A 12,036-nucleotide genomic window follows, 5' to 3' on the forward strand; every position below is an offset into this window, starting at 1 on the left:
ATAGGGGAGTGAACATCTTCTTAATAAAAGCCATATGCAATTAGCTTCAGAAGCCCTCACCTGGAGCGAGCAGCTCCCTATGCTGCATCTCGGCTGGATAATCGCAGCCACTGGTTTCCATCATTCTTGATTTAATATGGCACCCCTCCTTGCTGTGAGTGCATTTACAGGAAAGGGCTGGGAAGCCAAGGTGAAGCCTAGCTGGGCTGGCTAGGAATGGGTGGGTGGCTGGGCTGAGTGGCCCTGCAGGGGAGGGTTACAGGGAGAAGGGGTATGGAAACACTCCTAGTGTTGGGCATCTCTCAGGGAACAGGTCTGATAATGAACCTGGCAGTGTGTTCACTGAGAGGGTAGCCGGGGCAGGGGTGGTAGGCAGTATGAGACCCTAGGCAAGAACGGGATAGATGTGGAGAAGGGAAGAGAAGAGAGGTCGAGCTGCAGTTGGCCTCTCATAGGAGGTCAGGACACTGAGCCCACTAGCTGCTCACAGACTAAGATATGCCCCAACCTCCTGACTCCCTGATCCAACCCCAACTCATGTCATAGTCAGGTCTTGAAGCTGGGAATGACAGAGAGGACTGGGTGGGGAGGCCAACAAAGGGGACCTGGGGGCAACAGATGAGACTAGGGCAGGGGAGGATGATGGAAAAAGTTCTGAGTCGGGGAGTAATGACAAGAGGAGCCCAGGGGGTCCAACAAGAGTCTGGGGGATACACAGCACATTGGACAGGAGACTGGGGGATGAGAGGGGAGCCAAAGGGACTTGAAAGTCTGTTGAACTAGCTCATAAAGTCCAGATCCATGTAGAGAAAAGCTGGGTAAAGAGCAGGCATCAGGCCCATCAGACTTGGTGACCACTATGTCAGCATCCCATTCCATTTGCCTCTCTTCCAGTTGATCTTCCTTTTGCTGCCAGAGTGATATTTTTAACATGCAAATCAGATCAGGTCACTCCTCTGCAAACAGCTGGGTTGATTCAGAGATAAGAGTGGCTAGAGAAGGTTAAGAAGGACAAGGAGTGGCCTAAGTGAGAAAATGGGTTGTATTCTCCCCAGGAAGCACGTGATGTGGCCGTGGATGTTAACTTTGATTACTTGGTTAAGGTGGTCTGTGCCAGGTTTCTCCACCAGTTTTTCCCCTTGTAATTGTTAAGTATTTTGCAGGGTGGGACTCAGAGACTATAAATAGCCCATTACTCCTCAAACTTCTACTCACTACTTTGAGCATCTGACTGATGAGTTCTGCCTGATTTGGGACCAGCTGTTCTAATTCTCACAGCCCAATAGAGTTCAGAGTACCTCCTCTCTCGCTGTCCACAGATGAAACAATTAAAGCAGGGTCCCACTGGTAGCAAGCATTAAAAGCAGAACACTAACTGTTGTAGTCTGATTCCAGCCCTGGACTTTCCACCCTGGAGATAAGAAAAGACCCATTCCTGCCTTTAGGAAGTTCAGAATCTATTTAGGGAGATGAGACTTGAAACACAAATTTCATATTCCTACTTTTAGCATGGAGCTACCCAATGAATTTACTGAAAATAAACACCAGAAGGTGGTCTTGCTAGAAATGCATAATCTGAGTTGAATCATAACGAAACATTAAACAAACCCAAATTGAGAGACAGCATACAAAACAAGCAGCTTGTACTCGTTAGAATATCAAGGTCATAAAAGAAAAATTGAGGAATTATTCCAGATTAAAGGAGACTAAAGAGACATGATAAATGAATCCAACTTGGGATGCAGAATTTTCTTGTAAAGAGAATTATTGGGACAACTGGTAAAATCTGAATAACATCTTTAGATTAGTTAATACCAGTTTTAATGCTCTGATCTTGAGGAGTGTACTGAGGTTATACAAGAAAATGTCCTTTTTTAAAGTAATTCATACAAGTATTTAGGGTTAAAGGGGTATCATGTGTATAACTTAACTTTCAAATGACTCAGAAAAAATTACATCTCTCTATATATTATTTATGTAAATATAAGTAATAAACAACGTGCGATAAAATGTTAATTGGTAACCTGGGTGAAGGTTTATAGGAATTCACTGTACTATTTTTGAAATTATATAAAAATAAAGGTGAAATATATCAGGATAATGCTTACTCTTAGGGGATGGGTAGTGACTGGAAGGGAGTATGACACAAATGTGTGCTTGTAACAGTCTACTTCTTGATCAGGTGTATTTAGTTTGTGAAAAAAATGAGCTGTATACTTATGACATGTGCACCTTATACAAGTATATTTCAATAAAAAAGTTTTTAAGAAGTTAAAAGGAAAAAAAAAAAACGAAGGCAAAAGCCTATCAGCATAATGCTGAGTCTGGTCCATGGAGAACCTATAATGAAGGTCAGATGGTGTTGTCACCCCCACAGGGCCAGGCACAGAGCCAGGCACATGGCACACCGGCTCTTGAAATGAGACGCGAAGCAGGGAGCAGGCTAGGCAAGGCAGGGAAGGTGTCTCTTCACCTGAAGCCAGGAGGAACAGAACCTTCTTACCCTGCTATGTATCTCACCCCCTTCTCTCTGGATGGCTTCCCTCAGATCTGATGGGAGCACCCAGGCTTGCAGTCTGGGATGTGGGCTCAGGGGAGCGTTGCATCCCCAGCTACCCCTGAAGCAAATGAAAAAATATAGAGATAGGAAATGTGCTTGTGATTCTGTCACTGGGATATGCAAATAAAATATATATGATAGGCCTATCTGCCTAATATTCCTGCCAATTCATTCTCTGGATGTGATTAAAATGAGCAATAAATTCCTCATGAGTCTCAGTGGAGTGAGGATCTGGGAGTGGAGATGCGAGTTGGCACCAGCGCGTCCCCCTCAGCTGAATATTCATCATGGAATAGTTCCCCATATTTTTGTTTTATCTGCCATCATGTGCACAGAGATATATTTCCATCTTTCCATCTCTTAGTTAAGATGGGAAAATGGTCTAAGCTGTAAGTATTAAACTCTCCAGCTACTGAAATCCTTCAAAGTGAGATCACAGGCTACCTTCTCTATGAAGCCTATCTTGCTTGTTCTGCCTGGAGGTGATCCATGCTTTCTCGGAGCCCCCACAAACTCTATGTGGATCCCTCCTAAGGCACAAATCAGCCTATGGGTATCAGAGCTAAGAGCACCCGCCTCCCCCATCTTCCTCTCCTGATGGCCAGCTCAGGAGACAGGAGCTGAGCCTCAGTCACCTCTGGATCTTCTCAAGGGTCCCAAGGAGGCTTCCGCACACAGAGAATGCTGAGAGAACTGAGCAAACCAGCTGTGAGGAGAAAATCACTTAGGCCACCTAAAGTGACAGATTCTTAGATAAGTGACACATTTTAAAAGGCAGAATAAAATAAAAAATTGGGCTTATGGATAATTTTTAAATGGGAAAATCATTAAGAAATAATAAGTGAAAAAAAAGCAGATTCCAAATATGGAACTAGGATTACAACTTAAAGATGTGCAGGAACAAGTAGAAAACAAAAAAGCCTGACAGGCAAGCACATGATACAATAGGAAATGGGAGCCTGGGGCTGGAGAGTCCATGCTCCAACCTCTAAGGCATTACATTCATGTCATTCACATTTTAAAAAACCTCTGGGTTGGCAAAATAAAACATGGCTGTCAGTTTGAGACCCCTGGTATATACACTGGGCTATTAATCAGGTTAAAAAAAAGGCCACCTATGTAAGTATATATAGACACGGTCCAGAAAAGGCAAATATAGTATCATAAGAAGAAATCTCTGATTCATATCCCAAGAGTTACTGTAATAACTTGACTTTCTTAAGCCATCTGCTTTCTTTCAGATTCAGTTTTCTCATCTGTAAAATGGGGGTAATATGCGTTGCTTCATAGATTGGTTACAGGGTTAGAAAAAATACATATTAGTGTACCTGGCTTAGTGCCTAGATACACTTGATAAATGGAACCTACTACAAGCAATTAAGAATATTAATAGCAGTTATATATAGGTAGTAGGGCTACAATGTTTTAAACTGAGATTCAGCTCAGTTGACATCTCTTCCAGGAAGCCTTCCTTGATATCCCAGACAGAATTAGAAGCCACCTTGGGCTTCCACAGTCCCTGGGCTTCGCTGGGACTGATGACTCAGTGGTGTCACAGTTCACTTGGCTGTCTCCTCATTAGACTATGAGCTCCTTGAGGGTTTCACCCATCTGTCTTCTCATCTAGCTCAGAGCCCGGCAAACAGATGTCATTCACAAATATGTACTGAATTATTTAATTCTCTTCATTTCACTTTCCAAATTTTCCTGAACGGGACAGAGGACTTCTATAACTATAAATTTTTGACAAAGAGCACATATTTGACTACACAGAAGGAAGTGAAGGCGGAGAGGCTGAGCCGAGTGGCAGGGGAATGCAGGACAGAGAGAAATGGAGGAAGATAAGATCAGAGTAGCTGTAACCCGTGTCTAGACAAAGGGCCAGGAGGTGAGGTCTCAAGCTGGAGTCTCAGCACCCTCCAGGCCTGAGTCGTCATGTTACACACACAGGGCTTGAACTCAGAGAGGAGCAGATGCTGCTTACTTACTGGCAGAGGGAGACAGAAGCCAGTCTAAAGCAGTGTTCACTCTCCAAAACTCTTCCTCACAGTTTTGAAGAGGTAGTTACTGTTTTTTTTTTTTTCCAGCTTTGAGAGAAAAAGCAGAGCAGAAAGAATGGATGACCACAGAGATGCTGAGCAAGTGAAAGACAATGCTCCTGACACCCAGGGAGAGCCAAGGGGTGGTTCATGCATGTAGAACCTGAGGGGATGGCAGAGCAATCAGGAAGAGGTGCTCAGCGGAGAGGAAGGGGGAAATCCAGATCGGATGAAGGGATCAAGTGCAAGGAGGTGACACCAGAGAACAGTCTTCCAGCTAAAAGGTTACAGAACCCCTGGGCTGGCTCTGAGTGGCCTTCCAGCCTCCAAAGGCAGCCCCTGCTCTGTGCCACAGCTCTGTGAGGGAGCTCCTCCTGCAGCCGCCACCCATTAAGCCTGGCTCTGTCCTGGTTTTGCAACTGAATTAATCTCCTCTCCTCCCCTCCCACTCAGCCATCCCTGTGCCTATGAGCAGTTTCTCCTTTCCAAGCCAGATGCCCTTCCTGCCTTCAACCTTTTCTCACGGCATATTTCCGCTTGCCCCCTTGCTGCTCTCCTCTGCACAGATTCTAAGAGCTCAGTCTACTCAGAAAGTAGCATTAAATAAATAAAATTAAAACAAAAAGAAAAGAAGGTAGCATCTGCAATTGCTCTCTGTGGTCCAGAGGGGTCTGACTGGCACAGAGTACGCCAACTGCCACTTATTCACTTGGGACACTAGCCTGATACTGACGTAGCTGATGTTAAGCCATTTCTTGGGCAGCCAAATTTTGTTAAGGGTCCCTCAGCAGCCCTAACCCTTCTACCCCTGCTGGCACGAAGAGGCCTATTCTCCTGCTCTACATGACCAGACCAGTGCCTGCTCTATGTCACATCACCTGACAAAACACTGGTACTTCTGGTCAAGTGCAGTGCTTGATCTCAGGGGGACAGCAGTTTGGCCGAAGGGGAGTGGGTGATTTGAAACAGTGCTTAGGGTTTTCCTTAAGGCATGGGAGAAGCTGATCCGACTTCTAGGGCTGCTCCTAGGGGTGGGAAATCTGGAAAAGGGAGGGAAGTACTTGTTCTCTGGAATTTTCCCTCTTCCTGGTCCCAAGCAGCCACTTAGGATGTGCTGTGAAAGGTGGTCCCCCTTTCTAACTCCTCTGCTTCTCTGGAAGAAACTATTACAAGACAGTTACTAAGGATCCCAAGGAGACAAACTGTATGGTTAATGCTGGTTACCAAATAGTTCCAGTTCTCAGCCTGCTGGGCAAATGGCAGGATTACTCTTCTTGGCCCCCTTGGTGGGAACATGGGTTTAGTTCTGTCCAGTGAGTTGTGAGTGGGAGTAAAGGGTCCTACTTCCAGGCTGAGCGTTTAACTGAAGATGCAAGGCCTTCTAGAGCATTCTCTTCCCTCTGGCAAGCAACCAGCAGTATTTAGGAAGGTGGCTGCTCTGCTAGTAAGGTCCCTGAGGACCTATGATGAGCAGAGCCCCCCTCTGCTGACCCATGGTGGACATGCAGCATGAGGTAAAAATGAATCTGTTGTTTTAAGTCACCAAAATTTTGGGTTGTTACAATAGCATAATCTAGTTTATCCTGACTGATAACACAACAGTACATTCAATGGAACCTTAGAAACCATTTAGTCACAATGTTTTCATTTCACAGAGGTAAACTAAGCTTCAAGGAGGGGCAGCGCTAGTCCAAGGTCACCCAGTCAGTGAGTGGGGGAGCTGGGATCATAACCTCTGTTTTGTCTGTCTCAGCCCAGTGACCTAAGTGCTCTTACTCTAGACACGGAGGACATTTGCCACTAGGTGGGATCTGCCATCCTTAATCATATCAAAATACTTCAGCCAATTTGCCCACAAGAGACTCCACAATTCTGGAAAGAGCACAAGACTGATAGTGAGAAACCAGGTCTTCTAGTTCCAGTCCTGCCGTGATCTTGCGTTCACGTCTGTTAGTTTGTTTTGACACTCACTCACTCTCGACCAAAGGCAAGTTACAACATACCCCTGGGCTCGAGCCTCCTCAGGACGAAAACAAGTTATCTGTTTTAGGTTTCAGAGATTTAAAATGTGTGCCCCACAGCAGGGCCTCCAAGGAAGCTCCCGGAGAAGGAAGGGACAAGCCAGGTGGGTGGGGCAAAGAGCCACCCCTCCTTCAACCAGAACAGCTCTACTTTCCTCTGACTTATTCGTTTAGACTTCGATAAGATTTCCCATCACTGGACTTCATGATTTCTGAGGTCCCTGCCAGCTCTGAGATTTGTGATTCTAGTTACTGAATTCTGCCAAGTGGTTCCTGAGTTACAGCTCAGTGGCTGGGAGGTGCAGAAGGCAGCCTGTTCTTAGGGGGTTCAAAATTCTGGTTGAGAAGATCAAATTAAGGTGGAGATTTTTTTTTTTTTTTGGCTCAGACTCTATAACAGGCTCTCTGGAATGTGTGTGGAGGGGTGGGGTCAGGGAATAGTTCTAGAAGGAGTGAAGATGGGAAAAGATTACTTGATGAGGCTACAGAATACATTAGGCCTGGGGAAATAGTACTTGGGCCCAAGATTTTGTCTTGTTATCCACCTTCCTATGAGAAGGAGCTGGAAAGCCCACTACTTTAAAAACCAAATTTGAAGGTTAGTCCTCAGAAGCCAAAAGTGGCCCAGGCCTCTTTCTGGTCATAAAAGGGGCAGTTTCTGATTCTTGATGAGACTGGAGGTTGGATTTGTATTTAAATAGACAATAATCACCTAAAAAGAAGTGGCCTTTGGTGTGGATCCTGACATAATTTAATGAGTAAAAGATTAACTGCAGCATGGAGTAACCACTGGCCTCTTTTCTCTGAGACTTACCTTGGCCTCAGAAGTTCTTAAAAGCTTCATCACCTCCCCTTCTCGAGCATAATCCAAAGGTGTGTGTCCCATTTCATTCCTCTGCAGGGGACTGGCTCCTGACAGGAGGAGAAGGAGAAACAGTGCCTCTATGAGTGATCAGTGGGCCGACACTCTTCCCTCAGAAGTGGCTTGGGCCTTGATTTCAGTGTGGGGAACACTCAACGGAAATATGGAACAACAAAAACCTAAGAGATTGTAGAATGATGGGGAAAAACACATCAAGATACTCTGAAAGAGGAGTTCTTAGTCTCACTGACACAGAGGTCGGGGTACTGGGGCTCCTACATGTGCATGCACATGTGTGCAGAAACATACTACCCGCAGAGAGAGGTGCCACACACATAGATATGCTAAACACACACAGGTGTGCTGTGAACACACAGATACACACAGCTGAATATGCTAACTAATATACCAACACACATATAGATTAATACACCCCAACACCACTGCACTATTCCTTAAAATGCCTGCATTATCAAACTCATTTACATACAGATGACTATTCATTCATAAAAATCATGTAAAAATCTAAAGCACAGAATATCCCAAATAACAATGAAAAGGCCCCCTTCTTTCTGCTCTCTGCCCCTTTCTCTCTTCCCTTCAGGCACTGCCTCCCTGCTAAACATAGTCCGCTGGAAGGGTGAGGCCATCACCAGCAACCTGGCTGCGCCAGCCCTCACCAGTGCCAGCGTGCACATGGGCAGGCATTTCCTCCAATCATTATTAGGTCCTGTGATTTGAGGACAAAGAAAAGGCCAGTTGGGGGCCATGTATCCACCTTCTCTCACTTTTAAGTGCAGAAAGCTGATGAGCCTGCAGAAAGTGTCTGCTTGGTGCAAAGCCTTGGCAGTTATGGAGGAAAGGCTATTCTAACCCCTATGCTGACAAAATCTTCTTCCCAAAGCCCAGGTCTGAGCACCTCACTTTCCTCTTCAGAAATTGTCCATTCCATTAAATTTGTCAAATCCTGAATGAGTGGGGCCTTCAGATGTGGAAGAATAAGATTTAGTCCTGCCCTAAAGGCACTTTCACGGCAGGAAGACAGACACGTGACGCGAACTGTGCCTTGAACGGACAGATGCTCAAGAACTATGTGTTAAATGGAACATTAAGGTAATGGTTAACCAGCATTCCTTGATCCTTTCTGCTAGGGAAGTACTGTCTAGATGTAAAGAAGGGTTAAGACCCAATCCCTGCCATAAAGAGGTAGTAAGTTGGCTGGGGACACTAAATACACAGGCAAGGATGCATCACCACGAGGTCTGGCTTAGGAAGAGATGTCTAGCCACTGTTTGTTGATGGATAGTAAAAATCAGTGTTTCTCAATCCAGGCTGTGGAAACATTTAAATTATGATATAAAACCTTTCCTATTGAAACTCTCTGCTTCTTAGAGAATTGTAAACTTATCAATAATGGCAAACATTTATTAAGCATTTACAAATGGCTGTCTGCCTGGCCTGCAGAGAAAGAGGTCTGAAAGGAGGAGGGGAAAGGGACAGAAAGCAGAAAGTACTATCCAAGTCAAGGAAACTTATTATCAACAAGAAAAATTACAACTTTTATGTATGATCCTATTTTCTAATAGGAATTTGGTGTGAAATAATAACATAGGTAATTTTTATTGAGATATAATTCACACATCTTTTAAAGTATACAATTCAGTGGTTTAAAATATACTTACAACATCATACAACCATCACCACTATCTAATTCCCATTTCTATGGAATCATACAGTATGTGGTCTTTTGCATCTGGCCTTTTTCTTTTAGTATGTTTTCAAGGTCCATCTATGTCGTGGCATGTGTCATTCATGCTACAACATGAATGTAGAAATATAGCAGATACTTCATTCCTTTTTTACTGAATAATTGACTCATATTCCATTTTGTGGACATACTTCATTTTGTTTATCTATGCATTAGTTGGGACATTTAGGTTGTTTCCCCCTTTTGGCTATTATGAATATGCTGCTATGAACATTTGTGTACAAGTCTTTGTGTGGACGCATGTTTTCATGTCTCTTGTCTCTTGGGTATATATCTAGAAGTGGTGATGATGATGATGATATTAACAGCCACTGGTACTCAGCACTTACTTACTCAGCACTTACTATGTGCGCTCTGTACTTTATATATACTACATCATTTACTCCTTACAACCATCCTGAGGGGTATAAATTATAATTTCCATGTTACAGACTCAGAGGAGTGAGAGAATTAGCTAAAAAGTTACAAAACTCGTTATCTGCTTGGATTAGGAATCAAATCCACCCCAGGTTTTCTTTTTTTAAAAATTTATTTAAATAATTTACTGAGGTGAAATTCACAATCTAGAAATTAACCATTTTAAAATGAACAATTCAGTGGCATTCAGTACATTCACAATGTTGTGCAAACACCACTTCTATCTAGTTCCAAAACATTTCCATCACCCAAAATAAATACCTCAGGTTTTCTTAACTCCAATTCTCCACACTCCCACCAGGACAGCCATGACACACACTGGCTGAAAAATCATTCTGTGGCTTTTCACTGCTTACAGGATAAAATGCAACCTCTGGGCTCTTCCTAAATAGTAGACAAGTCCTCAGTGGCTCAGCTGGAGCCTCATTCTTCAATTTTGTTGGCACTTAATATCTGTAGGGCCCTGTATGCAGGATGATGGGGGAAACAGCAAAGCCAATGAATAGTTTCTGTTTTATATTTCTTGATCACTCTGTAGCAACTGATATCTTGGCCACTCTCTCGTTTGAGTTCTAAAAACCACTTTTTAGGTTTTCCTCACACCCCTCTGACCATTCTTTCTCTGTCTCTTCTGCAAGCTCCTCTTAAGAGTTCAAGTCTAGGCACAATTCTAGCTCTCCAGAAGATAATGGGGATGAGAGGTGACCACGCAACTACAGCTCAGTCCAAGTGTGATCAGTGTGCCAAAGGAGTAGACAGCAGGACTGTATGGGCTCAGGAAGGAACACAGTGTCAAGGGGTTTGTTCACCTGGCCCAGTTTTCCCAGTCCAGCCCTGTTCTCTCTGGTGCTGAGCACTGAGGGTTCAAGGGGCAGTGGCAGACAGCATCCTCCCCTTCCCCAAAGCTCCTGGACCACAGCTAAGGCCAAAAGAGAGCTACAATCAAGCAGCAATAAAGCCTCTCCTTTCTCAGGCAGCCTCAAGGGGAGCTCTGTCACTAGATATGAGCTGAAGTGTAAGAGGGATCAGGGAAAGACCTCTGGAAAGGAAAGAAAAGGAGAGAGAAGAGAAAAAGAGAAACAGATAAGGAAGAAAGAAAGAAATGGGACAGAGAGAATGGGAGGGGGAGAGGAAGAGAAGGGAGAGAGGAGGAGAGTGGAAGAAAGAAGAGAGGGTGCTATTAGCCTCTTCAAACAAGTGCTGTCAGTGATCTATATTTGCTTACAGAATGAAAAATGTGTGCCATAAACACTGGCCACTGAGTAATTTCTAGTAGGAGTCGTGTCACTTCTCATAAAGGATGGGATGGGGACAGGTAGGACGTCTCTGAACCTGGGCCAGCCAGCACAAGGATGCCTTTTACAGCAGTGCCGGGCCTGTTTCCAGCCCAGGAGGATCTCAGTGAGGCCCCACTCCAGCCAACCCTGAGTAGGGAAGCCAGTCAGGCTCCCCAAGGTTCCAGAGCCTCGGGGCAGCATGTCTGCTCCTACTTTAGGAAGGCTGAGGCAGGGGCACCATGGATAATGTCCATCTAATATTAGTCCCCCAGCCCCTGCACCCTTGCTCTGATGCTCTGACTTGACTAATTGCTGTAATAATTGATAGAACCTGACTTCTACAACTGATCGATTTCACCTCCATGACCAACGGCCACAAACCATTACACTCCAATAAATAACCATGTTGGGCCTCACCCGCCTGCCCTCTCCGGGGGCATCAGGATGGCCCGTGCCCTGGCCTGACCTCCCCTTGTCTCCCACCCAGGGCCCCTCCAGGCCGAGCAGCTGGTCTAGAGGGTCAGGCCTCTGGGAGTGAGTCAGAGGGCTGGATGGAGGTGGGGCACACTAATCGCAGGCCATCCGTCACCTCCCACTGGCTGTCTGGGGCTGGGGCCAACACCTGGAGCACCCCAGGCAGTATAGTGCAGGACCCTTCCCCTCCTCTCCCTGCTCCAGATTAGTGTGCCCCAGCTTATAATATTTGATGAATAGCAGACTGGCTTCCTGGCAGCACTGCTGCGGCTGCGCCTGCCTGCTACAGCTGTGGAAGGTCACTCATTGGGGAAATATGTTTCTGTCAGTGGTATTGAAAAAAGTTTAGTGGAGTGACAGGCCTCAATTTTTCAAATTTTATTAACTCCATCCTCTTAACCATTTGTCTTGAATTCCTTCAGATTCTGGGGGATCTGTCAATAGGGCTTGGGCCAGGAAATTAGGGTGGGGTGGATGGTCATGGACTGGTCCTGATTGGTGCCAGTGACTGGCTTGGCTCTCAACACCAAAGGTAGGTAGGGGAAGGCACTGGAAATGGTGTTGATGGGACAGAAGGCTTGGCCCACTGGGACCCAGGGAGCCCACTGCTCTTCTCTG

At 45.2% G+C, this 12,036-nt stretch overlaps 1 protein-coding gene across 2 annotated transcripts in view; it reads right to left on the reverse strand.

The window, feature by feature from the left end:
- Positions 1–12,036, reverse strand: part of CLPB (ClpB family mitochondrial disaggregase) — a 150,879-nt gene that overhangs the window by 28,488 nt on the left and 110,355 nt on the right. For both annotated transcript variants that reach the window (XM_064492668.1, XM_010989160.3), the window contains one exon: positions 7,435–7,532. In XM_064492668.1, coding sequence (XP_064348738.1) covers positions 7,435–7,532 — 98 coding nt within the window. The remainder of the gene's footprint in view (positions 1–7,434; positions 7,533–12,036) is intronic.

Source organism: Camelus dromedarius, chromosome 12, assembly GCF_036321535.1.
Source record: "Camelus dromedarius isolate mCamDro1 chromosome 12, mCamDro1.pat, whole genome shotgun sequence".
In the NCBI taxonomy this organism is placed as follows: domain Eukaryota; kingdom Metazoa; phylum Chordata; class Mammalia; order Artiodactyla; family Camelidae; genus Camelus; species Camelus dromedarius.